General features: G+C 38.5%; 1 protein-coding gene across 1 annotated transcript; it reads right to left on the bottom strand.

Moving 5' to 3' along the window:
* Positions 1-300: 300 nt before the first annotated feature.
* Positions 301-21,978, bottom strand: mpzl1l (myelin protein zero-like 1 like). Its single transcript, XM_058627975.1, has 6 exons — positions 21,544-21,978; positions 17,817-17,998; positions 13,929-14,139; positions 10,358-10,487; positions 7,605-7,710; positions 301-6,302 (listed from the first exon to the last, which is right to left on the bottom strand). The coding sequence occupies exons 1-6, from the start codon at positions 21,614-21,616 to the stop codon at positions 6,207-6,209; spliced, it is 798 nt and encodes a 265-aa protein (XP_058483958.1). The 5' UTR covers positions 21,617-21,978; the 3' UTR covers positions 301-6,206.
* Positions 21,979-22,285: the final 307 nt, after the last annotated feature.

The raw sequence follows: 22,285 nt of genomic DNA on the forward strand, positions 1-22,285 counted from the left end.
AAAACCTACACCTTTATTTTTCCTTTCAGCTCCACAGAGCAGAATTCATCTACTATATAAATTCTATGGTTCATTATGAACACTTTGGTGATAAATTATGGTTTTAAATTCAGGTTTCAATGCAGAATTTCAGTTTTATTAGACTAGCTGTGAATTTCATAAGAAACCGTTGCTAATATGACACAGAAATGCTAAATATTAAGTTCTCTGCAGCTTCTCGGTGCTAAATCATAAAGACAAAGCAGAACATGGAAATTTCACAGCTGACAATAAAAGGAAAAACCAGGACAAACACGTGGATAATTGGCCAGGAATAGGTTTTATATAAAATTTGAACAGTGGATACAGAGGCGATATTATGTGTATAAAAAAATACATACAATAAAAGTAAAATAAATGAATCTTATCTTATTTTCTATTTTGAGCAGATGTTCAAGTTAGCTGATGAAATGTAAAAGGCACTAAATGTACAACATTCCAGTTTTAAGGACGTTAAACAGCGGCCAAGGTCAGACAGAGATGAACGTAAAATAAAAAAAAAAAAAAAAAAAAAATCACAGGGCATTCGTTGTCTTTGATACACAAGACATAGTGCAGGTTTTTTTTCTTTTTACAACATAACATAAACAAACAATTCTCAAATATCACACTGACTATTTACCATCGGAAAAAACACTAAGTACGCACTTTAAGACTCACTGCGAGTGGCGCGAACGTCTGGCGCGTTCGTCACCGAATCACCGAGCGCTTGTTGGCGCGCGAGCTCGGTTAAAACTCGGAGAAAAAAAAAAAAATGTCGATAATTTATAGTTTACATCACAATTTCTACAAACAGCACTAAACACGAGCGGAGTGACCAGCAGTAACTGTTTTATCGGTATCATACAGGATCGTTTCGGGTGAAGGCGGCAGAAAGAGACGCATGCTAGCAAATAAAACAACGTTAAAAGAGAGAGAGAGGACACGAATGGAAGACGACACAGTGCCTGCATGAGCGAGAGTCAAAGCCACAGTCGAGTCAAAATGAAGCCGAATCAACGTTTTCTTTAGTCGGAATGTTTACGAACAAATACATAAAGAGTGTTTTCAAAGGATTGAGCCTCGACGCGGAGACCACGTGAATAAGTTAGAGCATAAATACGAGGATGATTATTTGTACAGACAAGTTTAAAAATGGAAAATGAGAGGAAAATAAAGGTCCAGAAGCTGAAGATATACATGCTATTTATACACACACACACGAGATGGCGCTAAAAACATGGTTCGGTACAAACATTCATAGTCTCCGAAAAGGACGAACCACACAAGACGACGCGATTCATGATTTCTGAGCGCTTAAATAGTATTTATTTATGTACAGTATTAGTCGGAAAGTGTATGTAAGTCAATGTTTGTATGCTAATTAAAAAAAAAAAAAAAAAATGCTGACTCAACATTTCCTCTTGTCGTCTACAGTTGTTCATCTACAGTATATTAATGCTAACATGCTAGCATGCTGAATTTAAAGGCGCTTGGTTGTGTTTCATATATCGTAAACAGCCCCTGGGGTACAGGTATTTTTAAAAAAATATTTCATTCTTGATATCGCAGATTAAGAAACATCGGGAACTCCGCGGATTGAGGATTGTGTATTTCCTATATCCTCTAAATTTCGCAATAAAAAGTCACACAGGTTTTCTTTAACGTAACTAGTTTTAGCTGATTTATCAGCTCATGCTAGCATGTTTATTAGGCACGTGTTGATCAAACTACGATGGAATTGATTTATCAGCTCATGCTAGCATGTTTATTAGGCACGTGTTGATCAAACTACGATGGAATTTTTTTTATAATTTGTCAATTTAGGCACAAGTTGTTTTTAAGTCACCTTGTTTTGGTGTAATGTTATTGTGTTTTTCTTCGTTGGCGGACATTTCCGTGCTCCATTTAACCCATTGACTGTGCGTTCGGGAGTGTTTACAGTCGCTATGGTTACAGACTTTTAGCTTATTGAGCACAGGAGTGTATACAAATCCACTGAAGAGCTGCGACGATTAAGCAACTAATAATCAAACACTACTTCAAATTATGTGATAATTCATTGATGAATTTGTGATTTTCTGCGATTTATGCATTTTAAATATGTTTCTTTGCTCCTCTGTAACAGTAAAATAAACATTTTTGGATAAAAAATGAACGTTTAGTCGCAGCCCTCGTTTACAAATCTACATCATCTCCGACAGTGACAAAGTTCTTCACTGTGGATGTGTTCTTAAATATGTTTGTCTGATCTTTTAAATATGAATTCTCTGACCGTACTGTTGACTAAATAACGTTTAATTCAAGCCATTTTTAACCCGACGGACTCTTCGCGCAGGCACTGCATCCGCTGAAAGTGTCCGGTAACAGAAACCGTTAAGACTGAAGCGCAGGAAACGCGCAGTACGCCACCTGCTGGAGGCGACGTTCCCCCCCGCAGCCACACCACACTGGAATGAGTTACAGTAAACAGCACTATATCTTACACGAGCTAAAAAAATATATACACATACTGGTTTACTGCATTATTGGAATCACAAGCTGAAGCTTTAAGACTTGGTCGCAACACAAACGTCGTTCTCATAATTCACCAAACCCAAAAAAAAAAAAAAAACTAAAACTAAAAAATACAAATTTGGCTTTTGAATGCTTTAACACAAAGTATAAAAAACTAATTTGGAATGTGTTTTAAAGCTTAAAAGCATGTGAACACAACTGAAACCTAACATGACGGCTGATATTAAGATATTTGGCCCATTAGTTTTAAAAGTAATTAAAAGAAAAGAGCTTTACATAATATGTAGATGAAATAAAACGATGGATATTCTCATAATAACGACTGTTCTGTTAGTAAATTGCATGCAAATAGTGTATCGTTTCACCTCAGGTACACATTTTATCTTACACAAAAATTATTGATGTTTGAGCAGCAAACCTTTTTTTGTCAGACTTCATTTGCCCTTTATAAAAATAAAAAATAAAAAATGAAGGGTTAGACACAAAGAGCAACGAAAGATGATTTAAAAATAAACATGTTGAGCTGAGGTGAAAAGCAAAAGTGGAAGGATGGAGGCAGTGTCTTTTTCATTTTTCAACGGTACCATAGCGACATGTTTACAGACGACTGAAGCTTTCACAGTAACACCGTGAGTACCACGTTTAGCTGTTTTAACATTTACATGCATGCGACGTCACCGCGTGGCGCTATCTGGCCCCAAACTGAACAAAGTCACGATGTCGCTGAAGTGAACGGTGGCTTCAGCTCAACTGTTGCACCAGCTGCGAGTTTACGACGACGACGGCGGTGGCGACGCCACGACTTCACTCACACACTCTTGTTTGTTTACGTGCTGTGGATGACTGCGGTGTCGGCCGAGCCTTCCCTTATTCACTTATCTTGAATTTCTCGCTGCACAAAACCGATTAAGAAATGTTTTTTTCACGTCCGAGCGTGAGCCGTGTTCTCTAGCGTGTGTAAAAATAACATGTTTGATTGTCGGCTGTCAGAAATAGGACTGCAACAATGAATCAATCAGTGACTGACGATAACATTACAAAAAATACTCAATTACTGATGCAGCTTTTCCACTGTACCGTTCCAGCACGGCACTGCTCTACTCTACATGGTTTGGTATGATAGCGCCTCCTCAACGTGGGCGGAGTCATCATAGAATGGCTGCATAAAACTGCCGCGACACAAACGAGTGACTTGTGATTTGTAAAGCAGTTGTTTCATTAGAATCTGTTCATTCAAAAAGATGAATACGGCATACGGCAGAAAAGATGAGATGTCGCTAAATACGCCAGACTCCTCTGTTAAATATTGACATTTTAGACATTTTCTTTGCTAAATGTTGGAGATTAACGCTTAATGTTTTCAAGGATGTTTCACTCTTTTGAAGCGATGTACAGTTCTGCGTTGTTTCTCTTTGATTCTCGCGTCAGACGTCGCGCTCATGACTCAGGTACCAGGTACCATCGCTGATGGAAAAGCAAACAAAACAATAAACGTGCCCAGTCGAGCCGTGCCGGAACTGTGAAGTGGAAAAGCGCCATCAACCAGTTCAAACTTTATCAATAAGTTAAATTTAAAAGCAGATTATTTCCTCCAAGGCAACAGAGGTCTGAAAGCTAGAGTGAAAGTGATTAACAGATTAAGTTAATGACTGTTTTATTAACTAAGATTCCAGCTTCTTAAATGTGAGTATTTTCTGGTTTCTCTGCGACAGAACACTGACAATAACCACTGGTTGCAGCCCCAATGACAACAAACATGAACGGCGTCCGCTCGGCTTTGGTCAGTTGTTACTACGCGTCGTCAAGGCAGGAACAGGTTAGAAAGACAAGAAGATATCATATTAAAGTCAACGAGGGAACTTTTCTTTCATATTTACAACAGTAGCACTTTGTTCTTAACTACACCGACTAACATTTATAGCACCAACATGCGATACTTGGCATAGGGGAGTTTTTTTTGTTCTGCTGCCGCCAAGATTTCGTTGGCGTCAGAGATTTTGATGACGATATCAGTACAGAATCGACGATGATCATAGACGCGACTTCACATGTGACAGGATACATTAGACATAGTGGTTATCTCTCCCGTTTGCTCTGGATAAAATGTCAGTTTCACCAAAAAAACAATAGTTCAATCATAGAAGGATTTGGTTTAAGTTACAGTTTATGAAGAGGCGTGAACATCAAAGTACGCCCGATGTTTGGTTTCGCTTTTTAGAAACATCTGAAGGACAAAACATTTGATCCTCTGTGAAACAGCGCCCGTTAGTAAAAGTGACAAAACCTACATTTATGAAGCATAAGACTCTTAAAGCTGAGGATATGCAAAGAAATGATTATTATTTGGCATGAAAGAAAACGTCAGTGCACCGGTGTCAGCCACAGACACGTTTTCTGTTGTAGATCGGTCTTTTAAAGCACAACTACGCAGGTTTTTACTCTAATTTAACAGCTTCAGACTTGTTGTTTTTTATTAATTGTTATCTAATGTCTTCTTGCAGGGACATTGGAGGATTGACATACAGTCAAATCCGTCACTCTGTGGAGCAGTGCGGAGGGAAGACATTTGTTGAGATTTCAGTTAAAACAGGGTTCCCACACCTTGGTTGACATCAAATTCAAGGACTTTCCAGGGCAAATTACTGCAAATTCAGGGACAGAAAGTCCTGACACAGCTCAAGATGGGAGGGCAACTTGTAAGAGCGTCTTCGCCCATGATGGCGTCTACTTTAATTGCTTTGCAGCACGCTATGCATGTGGACAAGTGATTGTCCTTGGGATCTTGGGTCAAAATCAGTCTGTCATTTTTATTTGGCGAGACAGAGATGTTGGAATTTTCATTTTCCAGGCATCAAGTCTCTTTTGACTCGTTTGATCTCATCTATGTACGTCAAGCAGTGCAGGGCATGAAACAGTAGGTGGCGTCATAACAAACAAGGGAGACATTTATCTAACTATCAAATATCAAGCACTTTCAATGACCCATGTCTACTCAGGGCGATTTTCAAAACCTTTCAAGGGCTTTTTGAGGATTTCAAGGACCTGTGGGAACCCTGTTAAAACTGCAGCTTCTCTTTTTCTTTTTGGGTTAACGCTGTGTTTCACAAACACCAAAAACAGAAGCTGATGTCATTATTTAAAGATGTCTATCACATTTAGGCACTGTAACACTCGCAGGATCACGTGCTTTCTCCTTCATCGGCTGTACTTTTCCATCGCGACTGGAGCTTCGATAGTGATCTGACTTGTGTTCAGCTGGTGCAACAGCCCGCGGAACCTGTTGTTCTATTTTTAAGCACACAGCTACAGTTATCGAAACGACATAGTTTACTTTTTTCTTTTTTTAACATATTGGAATGCTTATTTTAACTTTGATCCCTGTGTTGGTAACAATTTAAAGGTTGACGCGATGGAGTGTTGTAGTGTTTTTTTCTCTTTTTTGTCTTTAAAACTGAAGCGCGCGGAGGGGTCGTTTTATCACGTAACAGCGTCATGCTTTCAGAGGATGAGATTTACAAAAAAAAAATAAAAAAAACAAACTGCACCGATTATGTCCCTGTTGAAATAACCCTCCCCTTCCCAAGAGCAGCTGATAAAGAGGTCTGATACTTGACTGTTATTTTTTTCATCTTTTTTTTGTTTGTTTTTCTTTCACGGTCCCCTGCTCCTCTTCAGTTTTTACGTATGTCAGCGTAGACCACAGGCTCCATCTTATGGAAGGAGTTTTTGCTGCCTGAGTGATCCAACTGTGCGTATATCACCGGGCCCTGGAAGAAAAACAGAAAGAGGAGAGAAAAGGGAAAGGAAATTCAATCAGTAAAACACACATTTATATGTAGATAATTCATTTTTTTTATGTTGGCAAACCATTTTTGATAAAATGAACAGTAAAATAAAGCAAATGCACACTCAAGCACAAAAGTGATGGTGTGAAGTTGAGCTGAGTGAAATTAGTTTATTAACTGATTAAATAATGTGAACGGGAGACTATTTTTACAAATGACTGGATAACACAGTAACAATATGGTATTAATTTGGTCACAGGAAAGTTGTGTTATGGTTAATTCCATATTAATTTAATGGTCATCAGCAAGTAAGTCGCTCCAAATGTATGTGACATAAAGGGATGTCCTAATATATAAAGCACATGTGTGACATAAGGATAAATTATTAATGAAACTTAATAATGAGGTAATAATTCTCATTACCAAGCCATTACCTGCAAATTACTTTAAAGTAATTAATTTGCTTTAAAGTAATTTGCAATGATAATAAGAGGTACAACCGTAATATTACCTTCCTCTTTGGTTAGGTTTTATATGCTGCAATTATTTAATTTCTTCACGCATGTTTTTTCTTTTCTCAAAAGAGTCGCATAAACGTTGACTTTATTTTTGTAATTTCCACAATCCCGCTTTGATATTTTACTAACAAAATACTCATCATCAGCTGATTTCAACTTCTCAAAATATGATAATTCAATGTTATTCTTCTTGTAAAACATGATAGAAAACTATAAAAAAAACCTGAAATAACCTAATTGTTTTTCATTTAATATTTAAATTCAGCCTTCAAACAATGCATTAGTTTTATACTCTTTGTTTTACCTGCTCCATTTAAACTGATGATTTTATGACTATAAAATGTGTTAAATAATGCTGATACTGTAAACCCTTTGTATTGTAGATTTTAAAAATACATTGCAAAATACTAGAACTACTATCATAAACAAAGTTTTGGTGAAATTTTACGTTCAAAAATGTGTCTTAAAACAATAAGAAAAACCCTCTTATTTTCAATGGAAAAGATCTACAGCCATTTTTCTCTGTGAAAACACATTCTTGCATTTCTTAAACTTCCTGTGTTGTTCACTTTCTGTGCAGTAGGGGGCAACAGTGACAGCAAAACAAACCTGGCTACTCTCTTAAAACACATTTGAAAATGTGTCAACAAAGTGATATTTATGACATAATATTAAAGGTTTCCAGTGTGGCCACAAACACACAACACTTTCTGGTAAACTGTTGACAGCGGCAGCCTGTGGATCAGTGGGTCCCCTCAGCTCATACCTGTAGTGGACCCAGGGGGACGGTGCTCTTGGAGCCCTCCAGACCAGACTCCACCTTCTTTCGTGCCTGCGGAGCCTGAGTGCTCATGCTTTCCAAGGTCGTACATCTAGTTTAGAGGTTTACGGTTTTTGCCACGATGTTGAGCGATCATTGGTGAAACACAGGCAACACACGTAAGGTGGGAGACAAGACAAAAAATGAAAAAACAATGAGAGATGAGCACATGAAACACTGGGTGCGAAACAGAGAGCGCGGCGTCTCCCACACAGAGACACTCTATGGAAAGCAGTGACAGCCTTCGGAGGGAGACGGGGTTTATATATAAGCCAAATATCATCAAACATCAAGCTACTGTTAATTCCTAAATGTCGTCTGGGGGAACAAAGTCTTTATCTCAGACAGACTTAGATTATTACGATAAACATCAACACCTTTGGAACTCTGTGCATTCATGTTTAATCCTTTTAAAAATACATCACAATTAGGAATAAATAAGTGATAATAACGGTGAATCTGACACTAAATACCACTCAGGTAATCAAACCATTAGAAATTTAGATTTTTAAGGTATAAAATGATCTGAAAGGTCAGAGTGAAAAAGAAATCCAGAATAGGAGCTAAAACTTTAAAGAATCCACATGCAAATCACACTGCATATGTACATGCAGTGCAGTATAAATATTAGCAGCATGACTTGATTTACAAAGATTGCATCTGTTTAATTTAAACAGACAAAAAACAGGTTGCCGGTGCCCTGCAAGCACTTTTACAGCACTGTACACAACCGTAGAGGTGGTTCATGTAAACTAATTCACCTTGGGCTAATTCAGTGGTTCTCAAACTTTCACTCGGTGAGCGACGACATAGGAAACCATTTTAGCATGTCAGGGCAGGGATGCAGATTTTTGTTGGGCAAGAGAGTCTATTCGCCGTAGAATTAGGGGCCGTCCACACAGAAACAGAAATTAGGTGAATAGGCATACTTTTTTTTGGTCAGAGCAGTGGAAACGGTGTTTTAGAGGATTGGAAATGTTTAGAAATCTGAAAACAGCAGTAAATACAGTGAGATGGATCTCACTTGTGCGGCAGAATTTTGCATTTCTGTCTTTAGGTTACGACACAATGTCGGTAGATTTGTCGCCGGGGGGCTGTAAAGTGGCTAAATATGCAAACATCAACGGCCCAAAACATATACAAACAGACCTTGTTTCCGTTTTTTTCCCCTGGCTCGGTTCATTTTTAACTTTTTTTAACATGGCAAAGAAAAAGATTGTTTTCTGCCGTGTGGATGTGGCCTTAACCAGTTTCTCTCAACAGGCTTCTTTTGCAATTCCCTTCGCTACACTAGGTGGTGATATGCCCCCATTCAGGTTATTAGTATGAGTTTTCTGGTTGACCTTTTATGTTTATAAATGCACCAGCTCAATTCAAAAGATATTATTCTTTATGCTGACGGTGCATAGATAAAGGCTCCTTGTCTCTCAGCATTTCTCCATGTTTTTCTCTTCTTTGTATCAGCTCTTTATGAGAGCATCTTGGCTGGTTTTGACCCAGTTGAACATATCCATGTAGTTTTAGATGTAAAATCAGGTTTTTAATCGGACTCACACAATATTTTGATTGTTTCAAATGTGGTGGAGTGGTCATCACTCACCATCGCACTGGTGAAGCATCTTATATTTTTTGTTTACACGGCCCCTTCTTTCACAAACTAGCACAACATGCCGTTTTTTAACATATTGGCCAAACCACACCCTAAAGTTTGGGAACCACCGAGCTGCACAATCTAAAAAAAGAGGCAAGCAAAACACCTCAGCACATTTGTGTTGTCTAAACACGAGTCATCACAAAAACATATAAAAAAAAAACAACCAAAAAACGCTGATGACGGTGTGAGTGTGTGTGTTAGTTTGCCAGAGACAGATGAAGAAGACAGTGATTAGTTTTTGGATGTTAGTGGTAAAAGATGACGGACACCAGCGTGTTAATGAGACACAAAGCGATGCTGAAATGTTAGTTGTGTTACGACACGTGTGTGATGATGATGGTGGTGGAGGCACCAGTGCAAACAGCAAACACCAGTGATCGCTGGCTCTTCACAGGCTCAAAGCATCAGTGGCATCTCCTCTACAGCGTTGCTCATGTTCATGGATCACTATGGCGTAACTCAAGGTCACCAGCTGGCGCATGTGACGTAACTCAGGCAACACAGCAACGGCTATAACTCTAGTGTTTGACAATGTTTTTTCACAAATGTGTTAATAATTAGTAAAGTTTTTTTGTCGAAAGGCTACAGACGGAGAGTGAACCCAGCTCCCATGCAGACAGAGTTAAAGTTACTGTACAAGTGTTACAGTTTGATGATTAGAACTCCGTAAATGATTAAAACTGACATTGCAGCAACAGGAAAACACCTTAACTTCATCACATTCACTTTCTAGATACTGAATTTACAAATAAACGTGCTTGCTGAAAGAGTAAAATATCATATTACTTACAATAAACACCACTGCAGTAACATTAATCTACTCAAACTGCTAATAATCATCAGTGTTTGTACATTATTTTATTGAAAATTGAAATTTTGTGTATAATTTTTACTCTACTGAAGACATACATCTACATACTCCTACAATTTAGGTGGTGGTTGTAATTGCATACAAATCTTCGATTGAGGTATATTAAATAAAATGTCTGGCAACATTATGGATCCGTTATCGTCTCAGGGCAGAAACGGGAATGACGACACTCACCCTTCGTAGTCGTGGCGGCTGTGCAGCACCTTCATGACGACGCAGGCGCCGACAGCGATGAGGATGAGCAGAAACAGGGATCCACAGACCGCCGCCGCTATAACCGTGGTGTTGCTCTGAGGGAGAGACTCTGCAAAGGAAAACAAGAGAGACAACAGTCGCGATTAGTTTGTAGATTTGACTAATAAGAAACAGCAATAGTGATGGTAAGGATTTCTGTGTTTATGTGGACTGAGGTTGATGTGAAAATAAAACTAAAAGTAGTTGTTGCTGATAAAAAAAACTAATCAGGAAAGGAATACAGGTTACTATGTTTTTGTTTTTAAAGATCTTAATTTCAGTTTGCCTGTTTTTTACAATTAAAAGCAATGAACATGAAACATGATCATGGAAACACCAGGGTAGTGTGGACGCTGGCGTATCCATGATAGAATTTATGTGTTTTCTAACAAAAACAAAATATAGTGTGGATGTAGCCTTAACAAAACTCTTTAACCTCAGTAAATTGTATCTATTAAATAACTGAGTTCCTATGCATTTTATCCTGTATACAGGTTTTTAGCTACTGTATTTCTGTTTTATATATATATGTTGTAGTTTCCTCCAACTACAGTTAACTGAACTTTACTGAATGAATAAAGGAGGAAAAATGGGTTTATATGTGTGGGAACGGAGGATAGGTTTATGGCAAACTTCTGCAGACAACAACAAAACAACAGTCCTTCAATACACAGACACTAAATAAAGTTTCTGGCCTGTAAATACCATCTCATATGTTATTAATATGCAAACTGAATATGAAATATCAAATAAAATGTACATTCTTGTCTTTTTTAATTAATATTTCCAATGAAATTCTTTGACGTAAATAATTAACAACATACGTGTATCTTTAGTGACAAAGTATAACTGTGCCTCTGGCGTTTCCTCATTTACAAACTGCTGAGACGGTGTTTCCTTAACGTCGTATTTCTCCTCTGGACCTTGTGGCTGCAAGTGAACGTGTTTGTTTGATGATGGGGTTTTTTTCCCGGATGAAAAACGCTTTGCCGAGTGATTTAAAAAGTATCATAAAAGCAGCAACAAAAAATGTGACGCACACCTTTAAGTTGAAGGTCATGAATGAGGCATCCTTGTCCTCAATTATACCCCACAGCAGGGCGTGTGTCAGCGATACCTGAACATCTGTCTGTAAACAAAAGTGCGGCGTGTTTTGGAAAAATACCAACGAAATTCTTGTGTGTGTGAGAGAGAGCGAGAAGAAGAAAAAACCCCGGAGATGCAATCAGACATATTTTGATAAACAAACAATGTGCCCAACGTTGGGACTCTTCTGCTTTTCTAGACTCAAACTCTTGACATGGAACAAAGTCCCACCTGCAGGGTGAAGCTGCTGCTGCTGGTGAAGCAGAAGATAACAAGCCGTCACATGCAGCCGTGGGCTTTGTACGGCTGACAACAAACAACAAGAATGTACCTGTGTGAACGGCTTTTATATTCCTTAGTTATTTCTCTGCCAGCTGCCGAGGAGATGACGCATTTGACCTGTCACCGTCAGCCGTGGGTTCATCTTTAAGAACCATACACCAGTGACACGTGTCAAACTTATCAATTCAAGGCTTTTTAATTGGATTTACTATTAACGTATATATGAAATTCAGGATTGGTCATTAAGATTATTATTAGAAGTGTTTTGAAGTTGTTATTTAACGATAAAAGCTAAGAAATACTTAATCAGGGAACCTGGGGTCCCAGAACTTGCTTGCACCTAAAATGAATACACGACAATAGGTGTTGACTTACTTTTGGCCCACTATCCATTTTGGCTCTCAAACACAGCTGTGGATTAACGTTTAATAACCATACACCAGTGACAATGCGAGCCATATAAAATAAGTGAGGGTGAGTGAATACAATGATAAAGCAAATATTATTCATGTTTTTAATCTGTCACCGATTCAGCTGCACACTAACACTGACAGACACCAGCAGTTTTGTGACAGAAACATACAATTTCAAGTAGTTATTTAACTATAAAAGCTCAAAAAACTACTTAATTAAGATTGCAGAACTTGTTTCACTTGTTTGCAAATGAAATATATCTCAACAGGTGTTACGTTACTCATGTTTTTGTGTCTCTAATTTGAGGTGAAGTGAATCCAATCGTAAAAATCGGTTTCTCAACACAATAAAAAAATATGAATGTTTAACGTGCTGCCTGAGAGCTTGGGTTTGTCTTAGTGTATTCAGCAGTCGTAAGGACAGTGGTTCTTTGGTTTTACAAATCTGATGATTAATGTTTCGAGATGCTTTGACTGAGATTAAGAGAAGGTTTGAGGTTTAACGTAAATCCTCGTTGAATTACAACCACATTTAGAGTGCGGTACAGTGGCACATTTAAAAGATGCACCTTGATTTAATCCAGGTTTTCCTTAGTCTAAGTGGTGCTTACCTCCCGCTGAGTCCAAACCGACTAAATTATTAACATATCAGTAACCAAAGGCCACACTGACAGGAAAACATTCACTTTTTACCTGGAAAGAGGAAGCATTCAGTCCAGTGACACACTACTCTATATTGTCTTTTCTTACAACACCCAGTCAGCATGTGTGTGTGTGTGTGTGTGTGTGCGGAGTCTGATCACGGCCACAATTCTGCTCATGCAGAGCTGAGACAGGTATTGTATATCAGTGTACATTTGTTTCTTTATCTTAGGTTCAGCGAAGCGTGGTTTTGTGAGACACTGACTCATAGTCAGTGTTTAACATGCAGCCGACTGTGTTCCGCACGCCTCCTGTGTCAAGAAGAGAAGCAGCGGGGAAAACGACATTTGAGTCCCAACAAAACAAAGGAATCAACGTCAGATTAAGTGTACACTGTCTCAAGAATAGGTTTGATGATTACCTTGCTGTTAGTCTGACTTTTCCAACTGGAAACCATTCAGTCCCCAAAACCAAAGTCCATAGGGAACTTCAGCTATTTTAGGTCACAGGACACATGAGTTTCTGGTCCACTGCTGCTTATATCAACAATGTTTAAAGGAAATCTGAATGAAGGTTTTCACACACCAACATCACAAATTAAGAGCCAGTGACACAAACTTTAGTTTCAAGGTGCAAAACGCTGTCAAACTGTGAAACAAAGCAGTGAACATATTCTTGAGACGGCATACACTTAAGCCAACATAGATTTTATGAGGAGAGTCTTCTGTTAAGTGGCTAATATTCATTTTGCTTCCTTCCTGCTGCTGCTGCTGCTTCTTCTTCTTATTCTCGGCACAGGAAGCCAGCAGAGCACAGTCAGCTATATGTACAGTAAATAATATATTATATATATATATATATATATAAATAAATATATATATATAATATATATATATATATAAAAATTGTGTTGTAATGTTTGTGTTTCTGATGTTATTTATTAACGTGGTTGTCCAATTGCATGTGTAACAATGCTCAATGTCTTGGTGAGGTCTCACTTGGAGAATAAGTAAAAAATAAAGGTGAGAAAAACCTTAAACAAAAACAATTAAATTGACAAAAAACAAGAAGCAATGAACACATCGCACCTTTCAGAACGACCCTGAGTTCCGTTCGAGCCGGAGTTCCTGTTACATCCGGTGGGTTCTTCACGTCGCAGAAGAAGGTACCGTTGTCACTGAACTGAGCCGGACTCAGCTGGATCGAGACGTCCCTCTTGTTGACGTCGCCAATAAACTGCACCCTTTCTTTGAACATGTTCTGTGCCGGGAATGCTGTCCCGTGTACAAAGTAGAAAATCTGGAAGAGCATGAAAGAAAGTTAGTAACCACTCGAGACACTGGGAATGACGTAACATGAATTCAAAGCATCTACTGTTAAAAAGAAGCTTTACATTTATTCTTTTTGCGTGCTGTGACACATCTGTGAAGATGGCCTAAAGCTGTAAAACCTAGATGGAATCAGTTCTATATGAGCAACATTGAAATCCTTCCAACCACTTATGAAAACTGGGTTAGGCAACATATTTCTGTCATCACTGCTCAATGATTCCATAATAAGCATAATAATCAGCATAATGTAAATAACATGATCTGAAAGACAGAACTCGACTTCTGCTCCCCAGTCTGTTTCTGTTTTCAGCCTTGAGGAAAACAGGTCCATGAGAGGAAACTCTGACCAATCACAGGTGAGTTCAGAGACACACAGCACCCCTCGCGACCTTCATGTGGAGGATAAAGCGGTAGAAGATGGATGGATTGATCCCGGAAAGCAGAGAAATAGAGCTTTGCACCCCATATACTTGTCATTACGGTAGCCATCAGGACTTCCGCGGAACAACCGTCCAATCACAGACAAGATTCATCGGCGCATCACGCACGCTTCTCAGGACTGTAATTCCTAAACGATTGAATAACAGCCAGATATTGAAAGTGATCAAGTTATCAAAATAAATCCAGGCAGCCTGAATATCACGATGGTCATAAACACAAACACAAATAAACAAATCACACCGCAGTTGCTTGTAGCCCTCATTTTAGATGAATGATTGTCTTGATCTATACACATCTTATACGGCAGACTAAAGACAACATCTTTGTTTCTCACAGATCTCCATCCTTTGAATGAAGATGAGAATAATGATGTAAAAGTTACCATTCCCTCTGACATTGCCACAAAAAGCTTAATGGTTTTTTGTAACATCAGCTTAAAAAAGTGATAGTTGTTGTCTCAAAAGTGAAATATTGCCACACAAAATTTTGCAATATTTCACAATATCAATCCCCACCCACCCTAACAGAGTGCTTAATTTTTTTTCTCAGCCACAGCAAAGCTTTAACATGAAATAAAACCTGATTCAGAGCTGCTCCACACACCTACTGACGCAGAGGAAGCTGTGGTTAAAAATAACACCCATCGGATTCAACTCCAACATGGCTCAGGTTCATACTGTACATATGTGGAGGGAGGACAGTTTTTTGTGCAGCCAAGAAAAAGGGTACAAAGAAATGTGGCTTTGTGTCAGCAGCTGTGTACACACACACACACACACACACAGAGAGATAGAAGTGAAAAGGAAGTGATTTCAATTGTAATCATTTGTTTCACACAGTCTGAGGATGACTCCACTCAGCAGAGTCTGTCAAAACCACTTTCACATCAACAGGAAAGACATCGGGAGTGAAACTAAACCACAAAGTCTCCATATTTTCAGGTCCTGGCAGTAGTGCTGAGACAATCAATCAAAAAATTTACTGATTACAAAATTAACTGTTGACTGTTTTGAGGATCAATTAATCGCAGAGTCTGTTTTTTAAAAAAAAGTTGAATTACATTTTCTGTTTTTTGCTCCAAAAATCACAAAAACTGAATCATTTTGGTTTGTGGACAAAACAAGCTCTTTGAAAACATCATCATTTCCAGGTTTGGAAAATTTGATTAGATCAGATTAATGGATAATGACAATAATCGTTTGTTGTGGCAGCTTTTCCTTTGGCTTGAGTGACACTCGACTCCACTTCAAGTGCTTTGTTTTTTAGACCAAACATTTTTTGAGATGACTAATACTCCGCACTGTAGCAAACATGAGGGAGGGAAAACAGACAGATTTCCCAAAAATAGTCCAAAGCTGCTGGTAAAACAGGTGACTGTCAGGAAGGTCTGGGTGAATAAAAAGCAGATTTTTTTTTTTTTAAAGGCGGAAAAATGATTTAGACACATGAGCATTTACTGACATTTTAGTGGTCAAATTCACACCTGGACAACTGGTGCAGCAGACTATAGTTTTTCAATAGAAATCTATAAATCAGGGCAGCTGATGGCTAACTAAAGCCATATTTTATCTGATTTACTTCTTTCCACCATCTTGTCCTCTCCCTTGTGTCCCCAACTGTCCTCATGTCCTCCTTCAAAACATCAATGAACCTTCTCTGTTGTCTTCCTCTTGTTCCTCCTGCCCGGCAGCTCTATCTTCAACATCCTTTGTCCAATATAATTACTATCCCTCCTCTGCACATGACCAAACCATCTCAACCTTCACTCTCCTACTTTATTTCCAAAAAATGTTCGACCTGAGCTGTCCCTCACATGTCTGTCCATCCTGGTCACTCTGAACCAAAATCTCAGAATCTCCAGCTCTGCCACCTCCAGCTCCAGCACCTCCTGTCTTTTAGACAGTGCCAGTGTCTCCAAGCCATACATCATAGCAGGTCTCACTACCATCTAACTCTACTAATTTTCTTCTTCCATCTGATCATGTTAAAATGATCACAGACAAAGTCAAAATCCCAACTTTCTCTAAAAACACTAAAACAGATTTACACACCGGAGAGTCCGTTTTGGAAAGGTTTGGTAGTTCTGCGGTGTTGTCTAAACAAGGCTCTGAATCAAACGTTATTACAGATATACTGAGCTTGATATGCCACGTGTTGATTGTGTGTGTGTGTTCTGACATGACTTTTCTGCAAATTAAAACACCCTACGGCTATGTCGTTGTGTTTGCAGGAGATCACAGCAGACAGGTGAGGCCTGCACCAAGCTTCAGTGATCCAAACAAACCCCGTCCTACAATCATCCTAATCAAATACAGCAGGCGATGCCCTTCAGCACAGTGTTTTAGATGTACATGTCACTGCTGTTATTAACATTCTAAATATGCAGGGATTTCTCAGGCATTTAAGGGTTTCGAATGAATGTATCACCACCAGTATATACTGACCGTTTAATAACGACATCTGTAATAATCACCCAAACATAAACATGATATGTAAATACTACAGCGTTCTCCTTGAAATCCTGATAATCATGATGCTAAACTAAGAAAACACAGCATGAGATTTAATTAAGAGGCTCAAGCAAGATAAGACACATAAATATATAAAACGTGGCAAAGTCATAGACTAATCTAAACAAATGGTGAAAGCAGAAGTACATTTAAAAGAAGGAAATAATTAAAAAGTTCTAAGAGGTGCAAGACAAGAAGAACAACAAGGACAAGGAGAAGACCAACAACAACAAGAACCAGGAGGAAAAAGAAAAAGACCAATGACAACAGCAACAAGAAGAACAAGGACAACAATGAGAAGAACAAGATAAGAAAAAAGTTAAAGAAAACCCAAGAAGAACAACAAGAAGAAAAACAAATAGAAGGAAATCAAGAAGAAAAACAAGGATGAGAATAACAAAAGAACAAGAAGGAAAGACCTATAACAACAACAAGGCACTAATGCAGCATTATGAAACAAGATCAAACAGAAATAAAAAGTGCTGAATATTTAAAGTAACACTTTTATCTCACAAACACATGCTCAGCAGCGCGATTGTTTCAAAGCGTAAAGAAACCTTTATCTCCAAAGTGTTGAAATCATGAAATGTGAGCAAAAGTTGAGGGTTTTCTCTCCATGCGTCTGTGCAGATAAAGAAAACCACAATCACAGGAAAACTTCCTTACAGGATGCGAGCGGCAGGGACAAACTTACCACGTACGGTGCTTTGAAGAACTGGTGGTCTGGCTGACTCGACTGAAAGCTCCAGGTCACTGAGGTGGAGCTGCTGACCACTTCGCTGGACTTGAAGGTGCAGCGGAGGATCCCCGAGGTGCCGTTCTGCATCACCACCTCACCGTCGGCGTATATGTCGATCGCAGAAGTGGGTTTTGTGACTGGAATTGAAACAAGTGTCATGGTGTGAGGGGGGATTTTTGAATGAGAGGGAAAAACTTTGAGGAAAAATATCTTATAAGAGCAGTTCTGAAACTTTTAATACCAAGTACCATGTGAGGAAATCTTGAGCTCAGGAAGTAACACCATTACCACCAATGTTAAAATACAGTGGGCAGATTAATTCTCAATAAAATAATTTGCTCTCTCATCATCCTCCTCTTCCTTACATATACTTCACACACTGTTATAGTGAAATTAGATTAGGATGGAGCAAGAGGTAAGGTGACTAATTATTATTATTAGATCATTTCGTTATTTGTTTCATTTTCTACACACTCAAAATTCCCCAGCTCTATTCCAATCCCATATCCTGGTATATACAGTAGAACAGTAGTTCAGATGTTTGTCCAAGTACCACCAGAGGAAGCTCACGTACCTCTGGTGGTACACGTACTGCAGTCTGAGAACCGTGACCTTATATAACACAACATAACTGTTATTAGGGCTGGGAATTATCGGTATCAGTCCGATACTGGTTAGATGAAAATGAAAAATCGGACACAATCCAAAAATCCAAAAGATGCCGCATGCTTCACTATGCAGAGACAGTAAAAATGTAAATAAAAATCAGCAAAAGCATTTTAACGGAGTCATGTTTGGGCTGTTTATTACAACAATATTTGTTACACAGCTGGTGAATTGTGTCTTTGAAATGACTCAGCACAAATGTATTATAAACAGCTTCAGAGTTCATAAATGGTCTAATCATTCAATAACGATATCAATCTGATTGGACTGATATCGGTATCAGACACAAAAAAAAGTGGTACCGTCCTATCCCTATCTGTAAATGAGGCCTTACTATAGCAGCACTTGCGTAACAACAGCACAGGTAGCTGCCACTTGTGAAATATGATCCAGTTTAGAAAACAGCTTAACGTGCAGGGGTCAACAGACACAAACACACCGCACAACAGCTTTGTAACAGCTTTAGAGCCGAAGTGAAACCACAACATGCGGCTTTTGTTGCACAAGTAAAACAAACTCATTCCTAATCCCACTGAGATAAGTAACTCACTTGAATATCTATGATGAGTCTTGTCTGAAACTGGGCAGTCTTCATCTTTATGGGCTTTTTTAAAAAAGAAAATTGTATTTTTTTTTTTAAAGGTAAAAAAATGTCTAAACATCACAGCTTGACAGAAGAAGTGTGTTTCTCAACTAATCCTTTTATAGATTTGGATGAAGCTAGATTACGATGACAAATTATAAAAAATTCATGTGCCAATGTACTTTTTAAAAAAGAAAAAAAAACATTAAGCTTTAGTTTTTTTCTGTGCTTAATGAGGGATTTTATAATAATGAAGGATAAAAGTAGTACATTTCAACGCTACAGTTGATGGTGCTCTGGTCTTGCAATAAGGAAAATAAAACCCAGGAGAATAAATGATGAATGAGCCACAGAAACTACAAATGTAAAATGAGCTTGGTTTGGTGGGCTACAGGATGAATTACAGGTATTAGCAAACAGTTTAGCTTAACATACTGTGGTATTTCATCAAAAAATTGTCACATTTTTGGTCAAACTGGTTGTAAAAATGATCCAAAAAAAGCATTTAAATGGCTTAAGGTGTGACTTGTTCATTGGGAATCTGCAGTCTGTGGTTTAATTTCAGACAGATAGACAACAACAGCTTTGATTTTTATTCTTTCATTGATGTGCACATTCAAGATATTTTTTATGTTCTGATTGGTTCTGCATGTTCTATATATGTCGCTCTATGCCCTGGGATTTAATTAAGTCTAATATGTCATAGATTTTGAATGAAAGTGGTGTTACAGGTACCAATGGTGACATTAATTCCACAGTATGAAAACATGAGGAAGTGTCTGTCACTCATTTCCTCCAGGCAGTCTGAGACTGAGGGCAGAAAACCACCAGCATGTCTACTTCTCCTAACATCAGGACATTAGTAAGCATTATTTCAAAATGGCAAAAATAAATTGCCATTGTGCAGAAATGTATTTTAGCACAGTCTCAGACAAGTCTGTTTATGGAAACTGTCTGCAGATGCTGGTTTTAAACACACTGTTACATCCTTGAACATAAGATTAAGTTGCTCATTTTGGAGCTAATCTTAGTGAGATTCAGTGATAAAAAAAAATACAGTATAACATATTTTCTACTATGTTTAAGGTGAAGCTATAACGTCAGTGGCAGCAGCAGTTACACGAAGTTAAAAACACGAAGCCATTTTTATGCTCGTTGTCAAAACAGTAAATGTGCTTTCTTTAAAGAACAAATCTGAATTAATTCGCGTTTTTGGATATGTGCTGCTGCCGAGATTGAGGATTGCACGATGTTACGTTTATAATGTGAGTCGGGATAGAGATAGATAACGAGATGATGATAGGTTATCAGTTTTTTTGGCTTTGGAAGCTAAGCTAACCAAGGTCGGAAGTGTGGCTGGCTACCTACAGAGCTGATGCGTTGGCACTGTTAACAAGCCACAGTGTGTGTAAATGAAATACAGTCGCTGTGGACTAACGATGATGAAATCGGATTCTGTTGATTGGCGTTAATAGGGTTAGCCTGGTGTTTTGTCACTTTATAAAGCGACTGTCCCACTCGCGCGACAGTCGATTAACGACGAACGATTCACTTATCGTAAATAAGGCAATTTAAGGTAAACTCTGGTGTCGAGGAAAACAGCTGCATTGTGGTACATATTTGAAAAATATTTCCAGTTTAATAGACAATTTTCTTCAATTCGGTAATCACCAAAAACTGTCAGTGATCCACAGTACAGCCCACCGAACGAATCCTTTACTGAAATGATGGCACTTTGACGCCCATTCGTATATCGTCGGAAATATCTGCACGATAGCACACATATGAATAGTAATCCAACATGACTACATGATTCTCATAGCTTCGGCATTCATTCAACACACCCTTTAATCGACAGAGCAACCACCAAACGAATCCCTTCCTGGAAATCTGACATTTCGACATAGAATTACGTGTCGTCGGATAGATAGCGTACATTGCATGATAGCGCATATTTGAATGGGTTTTCTAAATTCCCAGAGGTTGTTGCTGAAATCGGCATTCGTCAAACACAGTTAGTGATCCACTGTGGGACCAAATATTAATGTGTATCCCTTCCACGGTCAGACCAACAATCCCTCCCGACGGAGCTGCGTTCAAAGGGGGCAGCCACCACTGTGTACCAAATATGATTCGGATTTTACTCAATTTAATTACTTCTTTCTTTAAATGTTATATCACAGTGTGTGTGTACAAACGGGGTCTTACGTAACGTTCGAGGGAAAAAGGGAGGCGTTTGTTCGTAGCTATTAGGACCACGACATTGGTGCCAAGATTATGGACAGATGTTCGGGGTGTTGTTAGGTGTCTCCCTTACATGAGATGCTAGACAACATCGCTAGCAAGCTAACCTGATGTCCCACCTAAAATAATGCGCTCAAAACGAGGCATTTCTTTGAAAGAAAGGAACCAACTGTGGGCTTCAACACTCACCTAATACAACACATAGCGTAAATCCAGTCAGTAATAGGCGGTTGCAGACGGTATTCGGCCGTTTTGGCTCCATTGTGTTGTTGTAAACAGGAGTAGTTCCTCTGCTTTTTTTCCTCCCTCAGTCCGAGTCCTTTCTTCTTCGTGGAAAGTCTCAGCGGCGGCGTCACAGCTCTGACTCACGGACTGCTGCCCCCTGCAGGTTCTGCTTTGACGGCCTGCACGTGCAGCTGGATGAAGTGATTCAATGGGCTTTGTTTTTCATAAAATAAATTGATCTACATTTAATTAAAACACAGCACGAAATAAATTAAAAAGTCTGCAATGACTTCCAGGCAAAATCAGCAGGTTTGCAACTCCTCCTTTATCCTCTACTCTGTTTCAATGTAAAGTCACTAATTTCTCATCCATTCATTTTGTTTTCTTTCAATAGCACAAAGGGGGCAGAAAAGTCTACATAAGTAGTTAAACAAAGAATTAAAGTCATCAAATGAACTAAAGGATTCCTCAAAGGATCAATGGACGACTTCCCAAACCTGTAATAATCAAAGACATCAAAGACAAGATAATATAAAAGGAAAGCATGAAAACAAACTTTCAAAAGTGTCTAATTTCTATAGTGATATACTGGAAACAATAGGTTTTTGTTTTTGCTGTTGTTTTGTTTCAGTAATTTATTGTCAGTGTGTATGATGCAAGGACTGACTGTATATTACAACATAATATAAGATTGTTGAGGCTGTGT

The sequence above is a fragment of the Solea solea genome, chromosome 4, assembly GCF_958295425.1.
Source record: "Solea solea chromosome 4, fSolSol10.1, whole genome shotgun sequence".
Classification (NCBI taxonomy): Eukaryota; Metazoa; Chordata; class Actinopteri; order Pleuronectiformes; family Soleidae; genus Solea; species Solea solea.